This window comes from Asterias rubens, chromosome 21, assembly GCF_902459465.1.
Source record: "Asterias rubens chromosome 21, eAstRub1.3, whole genome shotgun sequence".
Classification (NCBI taxonomy): Eukaryota; Metazoa; Echinodermata; class Asteroidea; order Forcipulatida; family Asteriidae; genus Asterias; species Asterias rubens.
Window position 1 is genome coordinate 10740915 of NC_047082.1, and position 24641 is coordinate 10765555.

The following is a 24641-nucleotide window of genomic DNA, read 5'->3' on the forward strand; positions in this document are numbered from 1 at the left end:
AACCCTGTAAATTATTTGTAAATCTGTGAACTTTTGTTTTGTTTTCTGTACCGAAAGGGTCCAATGGCTTTAAACAGTCTATCCCTCTTCTCAGCATTCTCTCAACTTTATAAAATCTTGACAAGTCAATAACTGCCACTTGACCGGTCCACATTGCCTCCTGACCAGTCCATAGTGACACTTGATCAGTCCATACTTCCACTTGATCATTGGAATGTGTAGCTGGGATTGGGTGCTGCACCACACCATTGACCAACAAACTTCAGTACGTCTTGACAGTCTGGGCTGTGGGACATCTGTTAAGGAAATAAAAACAGCAACAAAAACGGCGATTAACATTTTGGTTTTTCGAGATCTGGTATAATTAAAACTTAACAATGGTACAATTACCTTGCCCTCATTTGGGTACTTCAGTGTCTCAAAGTCTAAAGGCACTGGACACTATTGGTAATTACTCAAAATAATTGTTAGCATAAAAACTTACTTGGTAACGGGCAATGGAGAGACGTTGATAGTATAAAACATTGTGAGAACCGGCTCCCTCTGAAGTAGAGTAGTTTTCAAGAAAGAAGTTATTTTCCATGAATTTGATTTCAAAACCTCAGAATTAGATTTTGAGGTCCCGAAATCAAGCATCTGAAAGCACACAACTTTGTGTGACAAGGGTGTTTTTTCTTTCATTATCTCGCAATGTTTAAGTTATTTTGGCATAATTTATGTTGAAATACACCAAGTGAGAAAACTGGTCTTTGACAATTACCAATAGTGTCCAGTGTCTTTAAGCATAAGCAATAATTTCTGCTTAAAGTGAAGGTACACATTGGTAGTTACTCAAAACAAATATTAACTTAAAAACTGACCTGGTAACGAGCATTAGAGAGCTGTTGATAGTATAAAACATTGTGGGAAATGACTCCCTCTGAAGTAACTTAGTTTTTGAGAAAGAGGTAATTTCTCACTAAAATAATAAAAGACTCCTAGCTAGAAGTCTTTTATTCTAATCTGAAAGCCCATAAATTCGTTCAACAAGGGTGTTTTTTCTTTCATCATTTCCTCGCAACTTCAATGACCAATTGAGCCCAAATTTTTCGCTGGCTTGTTATTTTATGGTTATGATGGGATTCACAAAGTGAGAAGACTGGTCTTTGACACCTACCAAACTTGTACCTTCCCTTTAAGCAGCTCTATTAAGTTAGTATTAAGGCATTGGTCTTAACATTACCTTTGTAGCCATGAGGAATTTATTCCAGTCATCTTTGTTGGCAGCTTTCCCCGACTGTTTGAACTCCAGTTTGTTACGCAGCACAGGATAACCTACGGTAAAGTGAAAACAAAGGCCAATTAAAGCTGTTAAAATATTCACCATTCTGTTTCAAATAAAGGGAGGGTATAATACCTACCGCCCGGATAGTAGTTAAAGGCAGTGGACACTATTGGTAATTACTAAAAATAATTATTAGCACAAAACCTTTCTTGGTGACGAGTAATGGGGAGAGGTTGATGGTATAAAACATTGTGAGAAACGGCTCCCTCTGAAGTGACATTGTTTTCGAGAAAGAAGTAATTTTCCACGAATTTGATTTCGAGACCTCAGATTTAGAACTTGAGGTCTCGAAATTAACCATTTAAACGCACACAACTTCGAGGTGACAAGGGTTATTTTTCTTTCATTAGTATCTCGCAACTTCGATGTCTGATTGAGCTCAAATTTTTAACAGGTTTGTTATTTTATGCATATGTTGAGATACAACAAGTGTAGGCTAGTCTTTGACAATTACCAATGGTGTCCACTGCCTTTAAAAAGCAGGACAGTTCTTTTCAGAACTGAGAAGTCTCCCAAACATCCGATAAATCTACTCTGCAGTAGAAGAGCAAAGAAAGACAGTTCACCAAGCAAAAAATTCAACCTGGCAAGTAGATACACACATGGTGTTCCCGCAAACCAAATTTTTATTGATACCTCACCATGCAATGCCTTAAATCCTATATTATTTAATTGTTATAAATATTATTATTCATGGGATCCCTAAGAAGTCCGTCTGTCTTACCTGTGATAACACAAGGCAATGATTTGATGTTTGTGTTTGCAGCAACGAGGGAAGCTACGTAAGTATCTCTCTCGTCGTGGTCCAAGGACTGCTCTACTTTCTGGTCCATAGAAACGGCCAACACCCACTCCTTGACTTCCTCTTTCTTATCCTCCTAAAATTACAAATTAAATCAGTTTAACTTTCATTTTCAACTTCTGGTAATGAGCAAGAGAGAGCATGTATGTATTTCTCTCTATTATGTAACAATAATAACAATAATTACAACATTAAATACAGCGCTAAATACGGAAGTTTCTAAGCGCTATAACCAGATTGACAAAACAGATTCTAAGTTGAGATTTAATAACAATAATAATAATTTGGGGGGCTAATCGTCCTTACTCGCAGCTAAGAGCTGAATTGCGAAGGACGCGGCTACAACGTGTTCGAGAAGCAGGTATGCAAGGGCGCATTCAGCTGCCAGCAGCCACATCAACCCACATTAAAAGTGTCCAATGAAGGAGCTGCTTGAATGTGGGTGGGTAGCTTGTTCCAAAGTGTTGGAGCTGTGACTGAAAAGGCGCGATCGCCATAGCGTGTCATGGCGCGGGGTCCCGGGGAAAGCTGGAAATGAGCAATTGAAGAAGAGCGAAGGCGTCAGGTACATGTAGCTGATGAAGGTGAAGAAAAACAAAGTGCTATGATGAGGGATTGGAGACATACAGGGGTCAAATTATGAACAGTGAGCATGGCTTTTTCCATGCTCCGAATACTGTTTACTTTGAGAGGAAAATGTCCTAGAGCTCTCTCTGAGTATTGTTTTGTGTTTAAATCACCTTTTTATCAGAGAAATATAATAATTTGTAGGGGTACTTGAATCGTCTATTATAAAGTTGTATCCCAGTCTCATGTCGAGCTTATGTGCAATACCCATTCTAGCACACAGGACCTAGGGTGTGATGGCCAATCTAATAGTACAAAGCGAGTACAGTAAAGGAGAAGGACACACGCTTTGTGACCGACCAGGCCAGGATTCTAAACAGGATTGTAAATCGTCCACAAGACAAGACTACTTGGTCAAGTCTCTCTGCTAATTGAGTTTTTAACTTATTCTCAATCTTTGCTCCGTTTTAATTAAAATAGACCCTTTCCACGAAATGTGTAAGTTGCATGTCACTCGTGCGCACTAACACTTTGGTTGGCAAAATCAAGGAACATCGCACCTTTTATATGGGGATGATTGTGGCGTGACACAGATGCGTTTGCGCGTCTGCTTAGTGCACATCTCTATGGCGTTTTACAACCAACAGTGTCAGTACGCATGCGTGAACGTAATTAGCATATTCACGGGAAGGGTACGGATTTGGCAAACTTTGAGAAGTCTTGATTCGTTGTTTTATTTTCCTTACCGGAACGTGTTGACGTTCAGGAAGCGGAACCTCAAATGGGATGTCAGTTTCCTGGAAGTCTGTGTTGTCCAACATGTCCAGACTGCCCTCCTCTATGGCCTGAAAACAAAACAACATGTGAAATAGGTTTTGTGGGGTTAAAAGAAAAGCGCAACTACATAAAACACTTTTTTTCTTTTTTTTAAGTGCAAGCATTTTTTTTTGTATTTCATTCATTATTATGTGAAATAGGTTACGTGGGGTTTGAAGAGAAAGCGTTATTAAATAAAATACTCCACTACTAATAATAATACTAACTGATGATGATAACACATTTGTAAAGCGCCATCTATTTATAGCCAAACATATTCCGAGGTGATGGAAAAAAGGAAAATTTAAGAAAAGCTTACATTACAAGATCTTTAACACAAACAAGTTGATCAACACAATAAATAGAGTCAGTCAATAGCAATGCCAAATTTTTTTGAAAATATGCACAGATTCTGTAGTTTGGATATTAATGGTAAAGAGTTCAAGAGTTAAAGAGTAAATAGTGTAGAGGACAATTTTAAAAACCCAAATTGAGGAAAAAGTACAGAGTCTTAAGATACAATCAATCAACAATATCATTAATGATGATAAACTATGACATGTTCAGTGTACGAACTCCATCTAAGGTTGTTTGAATGCACAGATTACAATAACAATTCAATTACAAATGTCATCAAAATATAAACAATAAAAATCACATCAAAATACAAACAATAAAAAACACATCCAAATACAAACAACAATTACATCAAAATACATACAATACAGGCTAAAATAGAAAAAATGTACCAACTGCAAACTGATGCAGCAAAAACAATACACAAACAATTATTTAAAAACCCAGACAGCATACTTCTTCAAAACCAATTATCACATGATAACATGAATGATGTAAGCTCTACTGTTTGATTTTGATGAATTAAGGGGCCGTTGGGGTTTATAGGTTTACTGAAAATGATAAAAAAGCAGTGAATCTCATCATGGTTGGCTGAACCAAAAGACATAAGACATAAGAAAATGTATTAATCGTCAAAAAAAGAAATGACATTGCTCGCACAAGTTTTAAAGGCACCACAAATATCAAAAATTACAAAAGGGAGAAACAAAAAATGGCACAAATAAACAACGCACAAGGATAAAAGAATAACAACCATACACACCCAGTCAGGCCATGTACTATACAACAAGAAAAGCATTAAGTCTGTTTGTTTATTTTTTTTTGCAGAGCAAAAAATTAGCATGACAGGACATGTTAGTGTGATGCAACCTCTGCTGTTGGATTTTGATGGATTTTGTGGTTTAAAGCTCTAAGTATCGCCATCAACTCCAGGGGAGGCCTAGCATCGACTCCTGGCTGGAAGAGACCTAAAGGCCGCCCACGATCATCCCGGGCCCAACAACTTGGCCGGCTTAGCGAAATCGACCACATGTGGCGTGAGGCTGTAGGACGTGGACACAGGAGATCGGCGCAACGGACCCTTGCCGTCTCTGCGGTTGATTGATTGAGTGATTGATTGATTATTGATTGATTGATTGATTGACTGATTGATTGATTGATTGATTGATTGATTGTGGCTAAAAAAAAAGCAAGTTTACCTCTGTGAGATCCAGGAATCTGTTGAGGAACACGAAGGCCATGTTGAGCATTCCCTGAGAGCGAGCGTGCATCCCAGCCTCAAAGAATGCCTTGTCAGCAGGTACGATGTCGGTGTGACGCAGAAGAGAGATGGACAACTTAGCAGCAAGACCCTCCTGTGAAGCGGGAAAAACAAAACAAATAATGTATAAAAAGGTTTGCGGTAACGCCATGTACGGGCAACCAGTTCCAGGCAATCTCCAAGAAGAAAAAGCAATCACATTTGAATGTTCACCTAGTTTTCTTGTGGATCGTAAGACAATGTTTGAAACAATGACCCGTTTGTTACCAAAGTGGTCCTGTAGTATGCTCATGCAGTTGGTTGCCTCCAAGTTGCCTTGTGTGACAAGGCCCTAATGACTGTCTCTAAATGATTTGGGGTGGTTATGAAAAGAACCGTTGGTTTCAATTTGACGTTTCGAAAAGTATGCTCTGATTGTCTTCTGGAGAAAGCTGGACTCTGATGCTGCATGCTGCTTAAGTACTGGGGATGCGGATTAGCTTGATGATGCATAAATGTGATGCAATCAAGTAAAATTTGTCATTAGTCAATCCAGGACAATTTTCATTTTGTGTATACATTTGAAAAAAACATAAATTTAAGACCCCAAAGTTGATACCATCTATGGTTCAAAATTTGTGAAAGTAGAAACACCAACAAATAAAAGAGAGAATAAAAGTTAAAAAAATGGGTTTAAAGTCGAGTTGTGTATTAAAAATACATTGGCAAATTTTATTTCAAAGTTTACTTTAACCCCTTATTATATGCTACATATCAGGAAGAAGGTTGTCAATATAAAATAAAATATATTTTGCCATTTAAATTTACAAACAATACTGTTGAAACTTTCACCAATGTTGGCCCGTTTTGGCTTGTTTCTCTCTACTAATATTTCCAACAATCGACTCATTTATTTTGATTGCATCACAAATTGTCACAAATCAACAACTTAGTCCGATAGCCACCCAATTCTAAATCCATGTTCTTAAACAATTGTTGGCATTTTCAGCAAACTTCAAACAAAAAGTGATGGCCTATTTCTTGGATTACTTCCCAGTTTCTTACCAGGTTCTGCGTGCCCATGCACGTACTGCGTGTAGCACAATAGTGACAAATGGTTAACATTGACTCAAACTCTGTATGTTGAGCACTGTTAGAATCGGAGGACTTGGTCAGATCTTCACACTGTTATGAAAAGCAAGAGAGGGATTAATTAAAGGCAGTGGACTATATTAATAATTACTCAGAATAATTATCATCATAAAACCTTACTTGGTAACGAGTAATGGGGAGAGGTTGGTAGTATAAAATATTGTGAGAAACGGCTCCCTCTGAAGTGATGTAGTTTTCGAGAAAGAAGTTATTTGATTTTGAGAACTCAGATTTAGAAATACTGTTAGTTACAGCGCCAGGAGCATCACTGAGTGACGGACATGTGCGCTATATAAGAAGCCACAATTATTATTATTATTATTTGTGGTTCTTTCTTTTGAGAAATTTACGAGAAGCACGTATCCCACACAGCCTGACAGCGTGTACCAACCGTATCTCTGGACGTAGCATACCAAGACGAATTCCAACCCCTCAGAAATCTGTGAAATAATTCAAGTATGAACCGTTTCTCAGATTCAAATGTTTTGCAGTGAACAATTTTCTGAACTACAAATACTTCGAAGGGAGTCCTTTCTCAAATTAGTTTATACTACGACAGTTGCAATGCTTCTCACTAAAGTAAGTTTTTAAGATTTTGAGTATATACTCAACCCTGATAGTACCTTTAAAGGCAGTTGACACTATTGGTAATTACTCAAATAATTATTAGCATAAAACCTTACTTGGTGACGAGTAATGGGGAGAGGTTGATAGTATAAAACATTGTGAGAAACGGCTCCCTCTGAAGTGACATAGTTTTCGAGAAAGAAGTAATTTTCCGCGAATTTGATTTCAAGACCTCAGATCTAGAATTTGAGGTCTCAAAATCAACCATCTAAACGCACACAACTTCGTGTGACAAGGGTGTTCTTTCTTTCATTATTATCTCGCAACTTGGACGACCAATCAAGCTCAAATTTTCCCAGCTTTGTTATTTTATGCATATGTTGAGATACACCAAGTGAGAAGACTTGTCTTTGACAATTACCAAAGGCGTCCAGTGTATTTAAATGAGGACAAAACTGTGACAAACTATTTGTTGAAATTCTGTCTTAAGACCCTAGACTTACTAGATTGAGGAGCACATCCCTGAGGTCTGCCCAGTTACGATAAGCACTAGCCTGGTTCATGTCTGGGTTAGCTAACATCTCCACAACGATACGCTTGTAGATATTGTAGTTCTGAAACAGTCAACGAAAAACAACTTTCACATCAATACAAATATCAGTTTCAATTCCACGATGTACATTTCCTTTTCACAAATCTCATGTACCGATAGCATATGTAAGGCCGAGTAAAAAAACATAACATGTTTAGAATTGGGTTCCTGAAAAAAGGGGAGGCGGGAGGAGCTTCTTTTTTTGTTTTCTTTTTTTCAAGACGGCCGCCAAAACTTTGAACAACCCATTGGTTTTTCAACTGCCAACACATAATAATGAAAGAAACATTAAACATGTTTATAGAGGTTCCAAACCCTGCTGCAGCTTACTTTCACAAGAATAAATGTGTATAAGTGTAACTGAATGATCTGTTTTTATCAGTTTAACTGCTGAAAGCACAGAAAAGGCAGGGCTTGAAAAAAGAGGAGGGTTACAGGGAGGAGTGGGGGGGGGGGGTAAAGGAAGGGAGCTTGCTTAAAGACACTAGACACTTTTGGTAATTGTCAAAGACCAGTCTTCTCACTTGGTGTACCTCAACATATGCACAAAACAACCTGTGAAAATTTGAACTCAATTGGTCATCGAAGTAGCGAGACACTAATGAAAGAAAAAAACACCCTTGTCACACGAAGTTGTGTCATTTCTGATGCTTGATTTCGGGACCTCAAAATCTAATTCTGAGGCCTCGAAATCAAATTCGTGGAAAATTACTTATTTCTCGAGAACTACGTTACTTCAGAGGGAGCCATTTCTCACAATGTTTTATACTATCAACAGCTCTCCGTTGCTTGTTACCAAGTAAGTTTTTATGCTAACAATTACTTTGAGTAATTACCAATAGTGTCCAGTGCCTTTAACCACAAGAGGTTGGAAACACAACACAAAATCAAAGGTAGGAAGAGAGGGAGCAAAATATTGAAAACAAACGTTTTGGCCCGGTACCTGTGGGTTAGCTGGTGCCCCATGCTGCACATACAGATCTAGCGCCTTCTGGATACGGTTCTCCTTGATGAGGTGAGTAGCGTACAGAGCGACATACTTGTGCAACACTTTGAAGCCTTGTTTCTCTGCCGTCTCGATACACTTGTCCCACTCACCGCGGCCGGCGTACATGTCCAGAGCGGCGATCACATCAACACCGATCAACTGAAACGGAAAGGAATAGGTATCAGGGTCTGATTTGATGAAGAAGAACTTGTTGTTTTAGTCAGCTTGTAGTAGCAGCACCTTTGGTGCAGCCATTTACTGTTACTATAGACCATTAAGGCCCGGTCCCACTGCAGCGATAACGATAACGATAACGATAACGACGCAAAGAGAACACATTCTATTGGTTGAATGAGCGTGAGCGTGTTCTGCGTGGAGTAATTTAACCAATAGAATGCGTTCTCTTTGCAACGTGATCGTTATCGTTATTACTGCAGTGTGACTCGGCCTTAAGGGTAAAGCTCCAGTGAAGATTTTCTGGTTATCCGGTCTTCATTGACCAACATTAATCTAGTTTTTATTGACATTCTTTATTACCCGATACTGCAACTGTATGCCCCTCAAATCTACCAGGGTCCAATTTCATAAAGCTGCCAAGGCACAAGCTAAGCACAACAAAACTAGGCTGCCTCTAGCTACCGGGCAACCTCGGTAGTCTAGTTGGTAAGACACTGCTCTAGAATTGCAAGGGTCGTGGGTTCGAATCCCACCCGAGTAACATGCCTGTGATATTTTTTTCACAGGACTCGGGGAAAGTACTGAGTATACAGTGCTAACACACACCGGTATACATGGTATATGGGTAAAAACCAAAATTAATATTCTTTATCCCCGATGCAGATTTAACATCTATTATAAAATTATGCTGACCGGAAGTTATACTTACAAAATGAAATCCAAAAACCTGATTTCCCTGAGAACAAAAGTGAAAATCCGATTTAAGGCATTTTAGGATATCACGCCTCTTCCAAAAAGGGGAGGAAAAACTGTCTTAGAAAGACTTACCGACTCCGCCTGGCCTTCGTTCTTGAGATGCTCTTTGTACTTGGTGTCCACGTAGCTCTCATAACGGGGTTCTAACTCCTTGGCTACCTTCTTGGCCTTGCTCCACTCCCCGCCTTCCATCAAGATGTCGATGGCCTCCTTGATCATGTCCACAGTCAGGTACATCTCTGCTGCCTGTGGTATAAGTATTTGAGATAAGGAGATTACACATTACATACATACATACATATAGGGCATTTATATAGCGCCACTACGTCAAGAACGCAGCGCATTAGATCGGATACAGAGAATGTTTGATACACTTCTTAAATTTTCTAGGAGAGTCGGATTTCCTGATTGAGGTGGAGAGTGCATTCCAGGTGTGTGGAGCAAAATGTGAGAATGTGCGACTTGAAGCCGACTTAAGAAGCTTGATTGAGTTAGGTTCCATGAGGCGAGTAGTGTCGGATGCTGAGCGTTGACTTTACAAATCATCAACGGTTCTTTTAAACATATTGTGTCAAGCAAGGTAAAGAAATCAACATACAGATTGCCAAAGGATATTTTTGTGGCTCGAGTGGTTAAGAGCACTGGACTCTGGCGTTTTTGATCATTAGAGTGTGGGTTCAGTTCTGTTTGTGGCACTTGCGTCTTTGAGAAAGCTTCTTTCCCAGAATTGCTTTGTCTTTCGGATGGGTTATTAAGCCGTGCTTGCTTGCTTACTTGCTTGCTTAAGTCGAGTGATGTCCTCGAATCACGATGGTTCCCCATGCCTTTATGTCCGCAATTGCCGACTTGAAACGTGCCGATTCCAGACCCATGTCCATTTCAAGAATGTAAGTGTAAGTTAGTGCCAGTCTACCAGGTTTCCTCCTCCCATGCTTAGGGATCCACAGAAAAATATTGGACACTGGTTCGTCTTTGCTCCTGTGGCCAGCAAATCGCATCCTTCTCAGTCTGATTTTTGTTGAGAGCTTGGGTAGGTTCCCATATAGGACTTTGTTGGTCATATGTTGACTCCAGTGGATGTTAAGAGCTGTTCTTAATAGCCGTAGGTCAAGAATACTAGGATTGGTAGTGCATATAAAAGAACCAAGAACACTAATAAGAGTGGCCATTTTACTTGAACTTACCTCCTTGTACTTTTGGTTGTCTGCGAGTCGTGGTCCTACAATACGTACAACGCTCAGGGCTTTGGACGTATCCAAGAATTTCTGTGATAAATCTGCGGCCTGAAGTTCAAAGATCAAAGATTTTACAAATCATCAACGGTTCTTTTGAATAATATGGTGATTATAATAAATATATAAACAAAGTCAGTAAGCAGAAAACAATTCCAATCAGCAACAAGAACCTCAACAGTTTAAACCATCGGTCAACCAGTCCTAACTGTTACTCAACCTTGCTGGTCAACAGTCCTAACTATCGCCCAACCAGCCTTAATAAACTGGTCAACCAACCTTAAGTTGTTCAACCAGTCTTAACTATTAGTAACCAGTCTTTGCTGGTCAACAGTCTCATAGTATTGGTCAACCAGCCTTAAGCTGGTCAACAGTTTTAACTATCAATCACCCAGCTTTAAGCTGTTTAACCAGTCTCAAATATTGCCCAACCAGCCTTAAGTATCGGTCAACCAGTCTTAACAATCATCCAACCAGCCCTAACTGTCTGCCAACCAGCCTTAACTATCGGTCAACCAGCGATAACTATCAATATCAACCAGCCATAACTATCGGTCAACCAGCCTTAACTATCAACCAGCCATAACTATCGGTCAACCAGCCTTAACTTTCAACCAGCCATAACTACCGGTCAACCAGCCTTAACTATTGGCCAACCAGCCTTAACCAAATCCTACTCAGGTTTAACCTATCGGTTAATCAGTGTTTACCTTTGTCCAGCAGGCTACCAGGACCTTATCATCATTGGTTTGTTGTGTAGTGACCTTGAGGTAGCAATCCACGGCTCGGCTGTACTCCCCGTGGTCAACCGGCCTTAACTAATGGTCAACCAGCCTTAACTATCTGCCTACCAGCCTTAACCTATCAGTTTTTACCTTTGTCCAGCAGGCTACCAGGACCTTATCATCATTGGTTTGTTGTGTAGTGACCTTGAGGTAGCAATCCACGGCACGGCTGTACTCCCCGTGGTCAACCGGCCTTAACTAATGGTCAACCAGCCTTAACTATCTGCCTACCAGCCTTAACCTATCAGTTTTTACCTTTGTCCAGCAGGCTACCAGGACCTTATCATCATTGGTTTGTTGTGTAGTGACCTTGAGGTAGCAATCCACGGCTCGGCTGTACTCCCCGTGGTCAACCGGCCTTAACTAATGGTCAACCAGCCTTAACTATCTGCCTACCAGCCTTAACCTATCAGTTTTTACCTTTGTCCAGCAGGCTACCAGGACCTTATCATCATTGGTTTGTTGTGTAGTGACCTTGAGGTAGCAATCCACGGCTCGGCTGTACTCCCCGTGGTCAACCGGCCTTAACTAATGGTCAACCAGCCTTAACTATCTGCCTACCAGCCTTAACCTATCAGTTTTTACCTTTGTCCAGCAGGCTACCAGGACCTTATCATCATTGGTTTGTTGTGTAGTGACCTTGAGGTAGCAATCCACGGCACGGCTGTACTCCCCGGATGCCTCCCACTCCTTGGCCTGACCGACTAGGGCATCTGCACCACTGTACATGAGACACACAGAGAGCAAAAATTAATAATAGTTGTGGCTTCTAAATTAGCGCGCATATCCGTCACTCAGTGATGCTCAAGGCGCTGTACATACAGCATTTTCCTGCTTTTTTCCTGCAAGGTATGTGGGACTTTGTTTTTGAGTTATGAGACCTACTCCTTTTACATAGCACCATGTCATGGTTTACAAGGTGCTGTGGTGCAATACGCAGCCAATCAAACCAGGAACACCGGGGTGAACCCCTCATCTTTTCGATAAGTGCACTGGGTTCTTTTACTTGCGTTACACAACACACGGGGCCAACGGCTTTACGCCCCATCTGATTAATGGTTAATATTATGGCTTTTGATCACTGGCACTCCCGAATGAAGATGTTGACAAAATAGGGAGACCACCAACACAGGGCTAGACAGCTCATAGTTGGTAGAGTGCAGGTATGGCCAGGGATACAACCTGGGAAGCAGCAGCCAGGGGGTCCCCTTTAGAGGATGCGACCTTTTAATACAGATGAAAGAAGGTGTAGATACCTGGATCCCTTGTTAAGAACCTCCCTGTCGTATTCATCTTGTAGCTGTTGCAGTTTGTGTGGTACATACTCCTTGCATACCCTCAATGCATCCTGCCACATGTTAGATTGCTGTACAAGATGAAACAAAAATCAGGGTGTCATTATTATTATATATGATTTGAGGCATCGCATGGTGAGGTATCAATGTATATTTGGTTTGCGGTAACACCATGTGTGTATCTACTTGCCAGGTAGAGTTTGTACTTAGAGAACTGTCTTGTTTTATTCTCCTACCGCGGAGTAATGTTCAGGGATTCAGGAGACTTCTCATTTCTGAAAAGAACTGTCCTGCTTTTAACTATTACCAGGGCAGATGGTATAGAAAATAGACTTGGACTACTACACTACTTTAGCTTATAGGATCGTAATTAACTGTACTGCCGCTACTGTCATTATTATTGTTTACTTGTTTATTTGTTAGTTTGATGATCTTCTCGTCAAGGTAACTCGGCAAACTCCAGCAAGGGGATATAAACACCAAGCTGGCAACATTGGTTTAATGTGTACGATTATATATAGAACAAATCAAGAAATTGTGATTCAGTAACTAGACGACAATACTTATTCTAGTCATTGTGAAATCAACGCTTAACTTGGTAAGATTCAAACCCACAACCTTGTAATTGCAAGTCCTTTAGTCTAACCACTAGACTTTTTATTTTTTTAGTTTCATCTGAATGTCTGAACTCCTTTAATACTGTATCACAATGTTGCTATTTTTGTTATCTTTAATCTGCAATTTCTTATTTTTTACCTAGTAATGCAACATAATATTATTTAAACCACTTACTTTGTAATATTTGATGGCAAGTTCCGGTCGCTGGGCCCTGAGCAGGAACGCTTCACACCGTTGATATTCTTTCTGGTCAAACGCGTACCTGGCCTGACCAATCAGGACGTCTGTTACACTGTCAGGATCGTATTCTTCAGCTATACGCTGCGCAGAGTCCCAATCCTGGTTGTGTACGTACCTACAGATCAAAGACAGTCAGTGGTTAATATTATATTCATTTTGTATTTCTCTAGCTGCCAACATTCCAAAGTTCCAATAGACGTGCAAGTGGTGGAACTTCCGGGACCAAATGAACGTCAGAGTTTTGCTTTTGCATGATTCTGTTTTTTCAAATACTTTAGTTTAAAGTAATTTTTGGCTAAAAAAAAATTGAATCATGGTGAAAGAAACGCTTTTTTCGGATTGTGTATTCCTAATAGGGCTTAGGGATTTTCAGCAACATCTCAAAAATTAAAACACGCCACATTTTGAAATGAATTGTTCACTTGTTAGCTTTGTTGTATAGAAGATTGAACCAAAGGTATACCAGTGTTGTCAGCAGCAGCAGAGTGTGGGTTCGATTCCCGGTCAGGACACTTGTGTCCTTGAGGAGAGGCACTTAACCACAATTGCTTCGTAAAAGTTGGGAAGGAATTGCATTCAGCTCTACCAACCAGGCTTCTGTAATGAATGATACCCGTGCCTACATCCTTACGGACTGTCACCGGGGAAAACCCCCATTTCAGCCCCAGGAGTAGGTAGGTGGCAATGTGTCCCTGGTGACAGTTGACTTGGGTCGATAGCCCAAACCAGTTTAGTGTAGCCCTCCCCTTAAAGGCAGTGGACACTATTGGTAATTACTCAAAATAATTATTAGCATAAAACATTTCTTGGTGACGAGTAATGGGGAGAGGTTGATGGTATAAAACATTGTGAGAAACGGCACCCTCTGAAGTGCCATAGTTTTCGAGAAAGAAGTAATTTTCCACGAATTTGATTTCGAGACCTCAGATTTAAAACTTGAGGTCTCGAAATCAACCATCCAAACGCACACAACTTCCTGTGACAAGGGTGTTTTTTTCTTTCATTATTATCTCGCAAGTTCGATGACCGATTGCATATCATGAGATACACCAACTGTGAAGGCTTGTCTTTGACAATTACCAATAGTGTCCACTGCCTTTAAAGTGGCCGTCCGGCCTTGTGACTTGGGCGATATCTCATAAAAATAGTAATAAATAATCCCACAATGACTTACATGAGGACAGCCTCCTTGGGCTTGCTGGCTTTGATGAATTCAGCCTCAGCCTCTGGGTATTTGCCTTCGTCTTCAAGGAACATAGCGTGCTTCAAACTGATATCTGGCATCTTGTTCTTCATGGCCGTTCGGGCCAGATCAAACGCAAAGTCAAATGCACTGAAAAAACAAAGACAAACGGTTGAAGGGAATTGATTATTTATATAAAGTTTCTTTGATTTTAATAATAATTAACAATAATTTGGGGGCTAATCATCCTTACTCTCAGCTAAGAGCTGAATTGCGAAGGACGTGGCTGCAAGCCACATTAACCCATTATGACCACGGAGCAAAGCCAAGATCGAAAGTGTTTGATTTTTTTCCTGAGGGAGGAAAACCGGATGGTCTGGAAAACCCTCGTGGCACAGCAGAGAACCAGCGCACAAGTCAACTCGCATATGGCCCTGGCCGAGAATCAAATCGAGGTCACCTTGGTGAGAGGCAAGCACTTTACGCACAAGTCAACCAATCTTTCTTGTAACAGAATATTAACAGAATACGTGACAGATGCATGAGACAGAAATTCACTTGATACCAAGAGAAGGTTAAATATTGGGATTACAAGAAGAAGAAAAAACGGTCAGAAATAGAACTATTTGCAGATGGATAAATGTTAAAGCTGAAAGAAATGATAGATTATATTCTTTTCAGAACTGAGAAGTCTCCCGAATTCAAAAAAAATATACTCAGCTACAAGAGAGAAGTCTCCTGAAATATGAAAAATCTACATCACAGTTGTAGAATATAAAGCAAGACAAGTTCTCAAAAGAACTTCATCTGTATACCCAGAAAGTAGATGTGTTACCGCAAACCAAACATAAAAGGTGCGATATGGAAAGATGCGGTAACAACATGTAATGACTCTCTCTAATGAGTTAGGGTGGTTCTGAAAAGAACCGTTGGTTTCAACTCGATGTTTTGATTGCTCTGATCGCCTTCTAGAGAAACGTTGAGTTGAAACCAACGTTTTTTTTCAGAACCACCAAAACTCATTAGAGATAGTCATTACATGGTGTTACCGCAAACCTTTCCATATCGTATTTCCACCATGCAAAGTTTCAAATCCTACTTATAAAAGGTGCTACATTTTCATATATACAACAAATCTTCATTAACATCCAGAGCTCATGTACTCACCAGTTCTCAGTGGCGTAATCGATGGCAGACTCCAGCAACCCAAACTTAGTGAGTAGTTTGACGGCCGAGTCTCCTCCCAGGCTCTTAGCCCATAGGTAAGCTACCTGCTTGGCAGTGTTGGCGACACCATGGGCCTTGGCAACCTGGAACAGTCAAAATCAAACAAGTTTAACATCAGCTCAAAAACGAGACTTAAAGCCATTATACACTTTCGGTAAACAGTTTTGTCCAAGTCCCACACTTCGTGTATCACAACTTATATATAAAATAACAAACCTGTGAAAATTTAGGCTCAATCGGTCATCGGAGTCGGGAGAAAATAAAGGGAAAACCCACTCTTGTTTCCGCACGTTTTGCTGTGTCATGACATGTGTTTAAAATAAATCTGTAATTCTCGCTATCGAGAATTGATATTGTTTAAATGTTTTCTCAAAAAGTAAAGCCTTTCATGGAATAATATTTCAAGAGAAGTCTTTCACCATTACCTTCTGTAAACCCTGTAAGTTATTTGTAAATCTGTGAACTTTTGTTTTTTTCTGTACCGAAAGGGTCCAATGGCTCTAAAGGCAAAGTATACCTTAAGATGTTTGAGCTGTTCCCGTTGTTTTAATCACATAAATGTATAATGCATAATAAAACTTGTTTTCTTCTTCTCTGTACCGAAAGTGTTTAATGACTTTAAGTGTATTCATTGAGTTTGTTACTTGAAGTATTCAATTCATAGAGTGAGTACTCACCCTGTATGCCTCGTCCCAGAGATCCTGAGTTCGGTACATATTAATAGCGGCTTTCCAATCTCTTGCCTCAATGTAGTGATGTTCGGCTTGGCGGAACGCCTGGTCTCCTTCCAATTCCTGCAATATATTCATATCAACATGGTCAATGGCTAATCAGGATTACGCAAAACAACCAGGCCACTTAATATCCAGGGGTAGGTTTGGATATCTGTAAAAATGCCTGAAACAATGACTAGTGGTTCCCAGTTATTCTAAACCCTAATCCTCCCCAGATGTTCATCACATGATGCATCACCTGAACTACAAAACTACAGGTTCAGACACAACATGGACTGTTTCTTTTACTAATTGGTGGTTGCTTCAATTTTCCAACAAAATATTGAGGGCTCAAGAAGATGAGAAACCTTATTTGACCAACAAATGACAGACTATTGCTGCCTTCATACCTTGAGATGACTCTGATCTAAAAATGCTTATTTCTCTACTTTCTTGAAGTTATCCTAAAGTATTTAACTAGTGGATTGGTACTAGCTGGTTTGACCTTTATAGATGTGAGCTTTAAAGGCAGTGGACACTATTGGTAATTACTCAAAATAATTATTAGCATAAAAACTTACTTAGTAACGAGTAATGGAGAAAGGTTGATAGTATAAAACAATGTGAGAAACGGCTCCCTCTGAAGTGCCATAGTTTTCGAGAAAGAAGTAATTTTCCACGAATTTGATTTCAAGACCTCAAGTTTAGAACTTGAGGTCTCGAAATCAACCATCTTAACGCACACAACTTCGTGTGACAAGGGTGTTTTTTTCTTTCATTATTATCTCGCAACTTTGATGACCGATTGAGCTCAAACATTCACAGATTAGTTATTTTATGCATAAGTTGAGATACACCAACTGTGAAGGCTAGTCTTTGATAATTACCAATAGTGTCCACTGCCTTTAAGATTGAAAACTTATCAATTTATTTATTTACTTATATATTAAAATATGATTAAAAAATCTTTACCTTGTTTTATGAGTCTTTAACACTTCACTATAACTATCATATTTGAGTGAAATACAAGTATTTCAAAGTCCTGAAGATGGCCTCTTACCTTAGCCAGATGTAGATGTGTATCCTGCAGTAAGTCTGGATGATACTGTTTGACCAGACGGATCATGTGATCAAACTGACGCTGTTTCTTGTACATGGTGATAGCTAGGTCTGGTTCGTCCACAGTCAGGTACAATCTGCAATGACAGCAATTGGTCAGACAACAACTTAGCAAGGTGGAAACACTTGAATAGAGTCTAAGATGTACACATAGTTATTCGCTGAACTCAGTTCAGTACAACATGTATTTCCCATTCCGCAATCAATATAATATAAATAACAATGTTTACACAGTGATATCCACAAAAATGCAGGAAATTGGGGACAACAACTAAGTAAGCACAGCTTGAGTTAGGGAGTGCAGGTGACGCACATAGTCGCCTGAATTGAAACATTTGGGAGGTTTAGGGTTTAGAATAACTAGGAACCCAGACCCACTAGTCATTTTTTCCAGAACTCAGTCAACTACTCGGTTTCATTTTGAGTAAATGGTGGTGTATGAGCCGTGTGGCAGGAGATTCTCCCACAATATAATATTAATAACTGGTTCTTATACATGTTATACAGCGCATTTTACAATAATTTATCAATGCACCTTATAGTGCCTTGGTCATTGGGCCATGAACATTCCATTAACCTCTCTTGATCAGCTCCCGGGTGTACAGCAATTTATTTTTATATATAGCACACTTTACAATAATGTCTCAATGAGCGTTTCATTAGTGCCCTGGTTGTTGAGCCAATAACAGTCTTGTAATCATTCTCAGCTCCCTGGGGAGTATAGTATCCAGCCCCGGGCTGCTGTAGCGCTCCAAAGTATTTTCAAATACAGTATCAACCTTTACCCTTGCAGCCGTCGATTTCACCAAACTCTTCCCAACTTAGGATTTATTTTAGGACTTAGGAAAATTTGAATTCCGTATCCAAAGGCGTAGGACGCATTGAACCCATCCTAAGTTAGGACGGGGATACTCGAACCCGAACCTACACCCCCATGACTAAACCTCTAAAACTTGAATTTGATGCTTTAAACCGCTTGGCCATGACACCCCTACAGCATGGCACATTTGTTGATAAAGGAGTTTTAGGGTAGTCTGTGGTCTTACCTTTCGGCCTCTCTGAATTTACCCTGACTCTCGAGCTGCTGGGCCTGGGTGACATACAGCACTGCTACGTCCTCCCCCTTCATACAGGTCACTGCAAGCTGTTCACAACAAAACAACATTGAATGCATCAAATATACAATTGAGGGGTCATGTCAGCCCTTAAATGGCAAAACAGCCTAACTCAATAAAAAAAAATGCTTTCTAAAAGATCATTTCTGGGTAAATTGAGGTCGTTTTTATACAATTTTAAAGTTCCAAAGGCAAACTATGTATGGATGTGAATATAAGCTCAATCTCTTTCACACTTTTAAACCTTTTTTTATAGCAAAACAGCTTATCTCTGTACTTACTTTTCTCAAAATGTAATTTTTGACTTAAAACTACATTACTTCAGAGGGATCTTTTTCTCACAATGTTTTATACTATCAACAGTTCTCTATTGCTTGTTACCAAGTAGGTTTTTGTAGTTATATGTTTTGGACCAAACGGTCCAGTACCTTTAAAGCCATTGGACCCTTTCGGTAAACAGTGTTGTCCAAGAACCACACTTCGTGTATCACAACTTCTATATCAAATAACAAAGCTATGAAAATTTAGGCTCAATCGGTCATCGGAGTCGGAAGAAAACAACGGAAAAACCCACCCTTGTCAGCTTGTTGCCGCGCGTTTCGCCGTGTCATGACATGTGTTTAAAATAAATCCGTAATTCTCGTTAACGAGAATTTACATTGTTTTGCTGTTTTCTCAAAAAGTAAAGCATTTCATGGAATAATTTTTCAAGAGAAGTCTTTCACCATTGCCTTCTGTAAACCCTGTAAGTTATGTGTAAATCTGTGAACTTTTTTTTTTTTTTTTCTGAACCGAAAGGGTCCAATGGCTTTAAACTAAATCTTTTCGTTTGTTGTTAGTTGCATGTAATCGTTTACCTTATGTGCAGCTTCCCACTTGCCAGCAGCAGTGTACATGTCTATGGCTTCCTTGGTCATCCCAGCTTGGACATAGTACCGCTCCGCCATCTGAACATTCAAATCAACAAGGGAATTATTCACAACATCACAGGTAGCTATTAAGGTACCCTTTCTTAACTCCTCCTGGGTAGACTTCGTTCCCAGGGTTAGACTTTTTAGTAGCATGTTCGTTACTCTCAATGAAATGAAAATGAGAAAAAAAATCTTTTAAAAATTGCCACTTTGCATCTTTGGATAACAAGGCAATACTTGTGGCTAAGAGAATATATAATGCTGTGCTGTCTTTGTCAATTCAGCAAGCTTGTTTCTGCGTTTGACCTATTAGCTGTATACTACAGCTAACCAGCATATGCCTGCAACAAGAGTCCTAAGGAAACACGAAAATGATGAATTTTCCTTTAAAAAAAGTACAGGCTCTCAACAAACATACATTCCGGTGCTGGCTGTATAAGCCAAACTTTTCTAAAGCGGGGTCTGAAAATTGAATTGGCAATGCGTAACAAAGGAATGCTTGAGAGCCACCTGGGCGATTTAAATGGAGTAAAGAAAGTTAGTCTACTACAACTTTAGCCGCGTGTGACATCAGTGTACATGTAAAGAGTCTATACAGACAGACAACTTACCTCAAAGTTACGGACGGTTGCATAATGCTTAGCAATCTTAGGGTAGTATTTCTCACCGGTAGACGGCTCTTGAATTTCAATGATCTGTATTGCCTTGTGCCATTGGTGGGAACTAATGGCCGACTCAATGGCCTTCTGCGAGCAACTGTGGTTGAATAAGAAGGTGGTCAAATACGATAATCACATAAATAACATTGATTCCAAACGCAACACTTAGCAATGGGGTCGAGTTCACAAAGCACAAAGATGATGAGTTGTCGATAACATTGATTTGTATTGTGACGCCACACTTTTTACGATGTACCTGTTATCCTCGCTATTTATGAATCCATTACTCAATCATATCAATCAATCAATATTTCCGCATACATCGCTCAGCTTCAATGCTTTTGTTGATGGCAGCATCCATATCTTTATATTTTTATTATTAACAACAACTTTGTTTTCCCTGTGCAATGAATACAAGACGACTCATATCAATTAATCGATATTTCTGAACTCACCCAGCCTCTATGTAGTGATTAATGGCCGCATCCATCTGCTTCTGAGAAACCAAATAATCACCCCATTCCTCCTCAAGACGCACAACTTCACTCGGGTAAGACAGACGTGCAAGCTCCACCGCTGAAAACAACAAGATTTTTGTTGAATTTTTGTTTAAAGCCATTATACATGTTATACACTTTCGGTAAACAGTATTGTCCAAGTCCCACACTTCGTGTATCACAACTTATATATAAAACAACAAACCTGTTAAAATTTAGGGAAAACCCACTCTTGTTTCCGCGCGTTTCGCCGTGTCATGACATGTGTTTAAAATAAATCCGTAATTCTCGCTAACGAGAATTTATATTGTTTTACCGTTTTCTCAAAAAGTAAAGCATTTCATGGACTAATATTTCAAGAGAAGTCTTTCACCATTACCTTCTGTAAACCCTGTAAATTATTTGTAAATCTGTGAACTGTTTTTTTTTTTTTCTGTACCGGAAGGGTCCAATGGCTTAAATGCATCTAAGATAACTCTATCAATTCCTTAAGTGTGAAAGTCACCCCAGAAAATACACAAATGCAGCAAGGTTCAACTATAGTTACGGTCTCCCTAGTAAGTTACTAGGGAGACAGTAACTATAGTCGAACCTTGCTGCAGGGTAAGCCATCAAATCTGATTGACGCTGGTGGGGGTTAAACAAACCTCAGAATTTAGGACAGGCTGTCAGCAAGACATCTGGAAGCCTGCTACCAAGAACAGATGGCTCTACTTATCAGAGGGTTAGATCTGTATGTCTGTACACTGTTGTGCATGAAACACCGAGTAGAAATACAAAAATCTCTGGGACCTGATTTAGGAATCCCCCTCTTAGATACGTGGAATAGTCCAGTCTGAGATATCAAGGACCTTGACTACCCTAATGCACTGCCCATTGGAGAAAACAGTGAAATAATTTAAATGTGCCATGACTTAGTGTTACCAGCGTTAACAGGGGTTTTAAAAATCAGAACAAGTCATCACTGACCAACAACTAATTCTGTCTGAACACAGATTACCACATTTAGGGAAGAACACCGTACACTAACCTCGTCTGAAGGACTTTCCTCGTCGATAGCACTCCATGGCTCTTTGCTCATCTCTAGTTTTCTCAAACAAGTCACCAGCCTAAACGATGAAAAATATTGCAGATGAGAAAAGTCGAACACATGGAAGAAAGAAGAGAACTACATACATGTACAGGCCGTTTTCACAAATGCTAGGATATTTCATTCAGTTTGAGCGTGAAACCAGGCTTTTTGCTTCGTCTTACCCATACACTCACTTTGCTGAGATGTAGAACAAAGAGCCATTCTAAAAGCCTGATCCCACGTACTGCATCTCTTTAAAACATTCTTGCTTGGTGCGTGTTTCTCTTTATCCTACAATCTAGACTGTTTTAAGAGCAATACCAATTCCTACCTTCAGCTTCGGAGCTAGTTTCATTATTCATTATTAAAATATTTTTCTCCTTGTAGCACCTAACAAGCCTCGTTTGATTTCAAACTTGCATGTCATCTTGTATAAAATTATTTTGCAGTCCAGAGTTAAATTTGAGCCCTGATGATGATGCAAACTGAATAACGATACCTCGCCATCCACCAATGCCTCAAAAACCCGTAATATGAGGGCATTGTCACACAAGACAACTTTTGCAGGCAACTTGGACGCAACTAACTGCAGTGCATGCTACAGGATCATTTTGGTAGCCCATGCGTATTTTTTCAAACATATCTTGATTCCCAAGAATAATATGTGAACGTTCAAATGAGAATGGATTCTTTCTTAGAGATTGACAGTAACTGAGCCCAAATTCATAGAGCTGCTTAAGCATTAAAAAATCTCTGCTTAGCAATAATAAGCAGGACACCAGTCACAAATTGTACATATGACATGGTATTTTGGCTGGTAACCTTATTCTTTTGAGCATAACTTTGTTTTGCTTATCTTGTTGTCATGGTTGCTGTGCTTAAGCAGCTCTATGAAATTGGGACCTGTAGTTGTCTGTAAATTGCCCCTTGTGACATAACAACATAACCTTTTGAGCTATTTGAAATGAATTGATCCACTCACCCGCTCATAAAACTCCCCCTTGATGAGTGCAGCCGCAATCCTCTGGATCAGATCTCGATTCTCCATCAGATCCCCTCGACTGGTAGCCAGTCTAGCTGCCCTTGCAGGCATACCAGCCTTCATGTAGAGATTGATAGCAGCGTGGTGGTCCCCTTCATTCTCCTTCATCTCTCCAGCCTTCTCTTCTTGACTGGTATCCATCAACCACTGGTAATAGTTACGACGGAGACTCTCAAGCTCTGGGTGACCCTGGGGTTAAAACAAGATGATTTTTATTTTTTGAGTATCATAAAGGTATTGGACACGTTTGGTAACTACTCAAATTTTGTTTAAAGATCTTATCGCAAATACTTGGTATGCGCGCTGTAGGCGTTGAATGGGGTGCATGCTGGGCCCAATTTCATAGTGCTGCTTAACGGTAAGCAAATTTGCGTGCTTACTGTAGCAGAAAAATTTGCTTAAGCCTTTTAGCGTATTTCACAGGTAAGCAGAAAAATTGGGCGGCCATATTGCGTGTTTACCGTGGATTTGCATTGTGACGTCATTTATTTTTGTGCGGTAAGCACCGGAAGGTTAGCATGCCTTTTCGTGTGCTTACGGTTAGCAGCGCTATGAAATAGAAATCGCACAGTAAGCAAAAAATCGGCCGCTAAGCAGCGCTATGAAATTGGGCCCAGGTCTAGCTAGCGCTCAAGTTTGATCCCTAGCTAGACCAGCGTGCACCTCATTTAACAGTTAGCGCTTGCGCAACAGGTATTTGCGAAAAGGTCTATGAACAACTGAGAGCCGTTGGTAGTATAAAACATTGTGAGAAATGAATCCTTCTGAAGTAACAGAGTTTTTTACAAAATGCGGAAAGGAGAAGGTTAAAATGTCCTTTTAATAAGCTTTAATGAAATTGAATGATCTTTTACCTTAGCTTCAGCCACTGCTATAGCCTCATCCCATTTGTGAAGCTCTTGGTACATCTCCATAGCCTCATCAATGGCATTCTGGAAAAAATAAATTCAAAACTTTAAAAAGAAATGGACACAAAGAGTGTGTAATGTAGGTCGGTTGGATCCAGGGGTGCATTCCATTTGCGCAAACATATCACAACGGCAAGCCCTTTTGTTCGTTGAAACGATTGGTTGTGCTCTTCGTTATGTCAATATTATGGCGGCGCTCTGCTATGGGGATGGCGACACCAGACGTAGTTTTTTTGTAACGTTGGTTTTTGCTGTATTGTAGGTATATTTTGGTCCTCTTTCGAACATCACGACATAATAATAATAAAAAAGCATTTATATTGCGCTCTACAGAGAACAGAGCACTTTACAGGAGACGATGATAAAAAGAAAAACAGTCAAACTTAGCATGGGTTGGGGAACAGAAATGTCTTGGAGGAGGCTTTTGAACACAGGCAACGAGATCGCCTCTCGTAGACAAGCAGGAAGCTCATTCCATAGGCGAGGGGCAGCCATGGTGAACGAGCTATCCCCACCCTTCCTTCTAGCTCTAGGAACAGAAAGCCGGGCCTGATCAGCTGATGAGCGGGGTCGTTGCCTCTATGCATCAGCAGTATTAGAGTTGTGGGAATGTACAAGTTCAACCAGATATGATGGAGACTGGGTGTAAAGGATTTTGTAGACATGAGTGACAATTCTGAAGGTTAT

General features: G+C 39.9%; 1 protein-coding gene across 1 annotated transcript in view; it reads right to left on the reverse strand.

Moving 5' to 3' along the window:
• The window catches only part of LOC117304522 (intraflagellar transport protein 172 homolog), a 36968-nt gene continuing 12327 nt past the window's right edge, over positions 1-24641 (reverse strand). Inside the window, exons 15-38 of the mRNA XM_033789036.1 lie at positions 23901-23978; positions 22987-23235; positions 21963-22041; positions 20891-21011; positions 20388-20532; positions 19723-19812; positions 18797-18894; positions 17692-17827; positions 16596-16712; positions 15859-16001; positions 14683-14841; positions 13443-13623; positions 12612-12721; positions 11941-12076; positions 10523-10621; positions 9411-9584; positions 8361-8564; positions 7329-7439; positions 6172-6291; positions 5066-5221; positions 3440-3538; positions 2049-2202; positions 1223-1314; positions 1-296 (exon numbers count right to left, since the gene is read on the reverse strand). Coding sequence (XP_033644927.1) covers positions 207-296; positions 1223-1314; positions 2049-2202; positions 3440-3538; positions 5066-5221; positions 6172-6291; positions 7329-7439; positions 8361-8564; positions 9411-9584; positions 10523-10621; positions 11941-12076; positions 12612-12721; positions 13443-13623; positions 14683-14841; positions 15859-16001; positions 16596-16712; positions 17692-17827; positions 18797-18894; positions 19723-19812; positions 20388-20532; positions 20891-21011; positions 21963-22041; positions 22987-23235; positions 23901-23978 — 3141 coding nt within the window. The 3' untranslated portion in view covers positions 1-206. The remainder of the gene's footprint in view (positions 297-1222; positions 1315-2048; positions 2203-3439; positions 3539-5065; positions 5222-6171; positions 6292-7328; positions 7440-8360; positions 8565-9410; positions 9585-10522; positions 10622-11940; positions 12077-12611; positions 12722-13442; positions 13624-14682; positions 14842-15858; positions 16002-16595; positions 16713-17691; positions 17828-18796; positions 18895-19722; positions 19813-20387; positions 20533-20890; positions 21012-21962; positions 22042-22986; positions 23236-23900; positions 23979-24641) is intronic.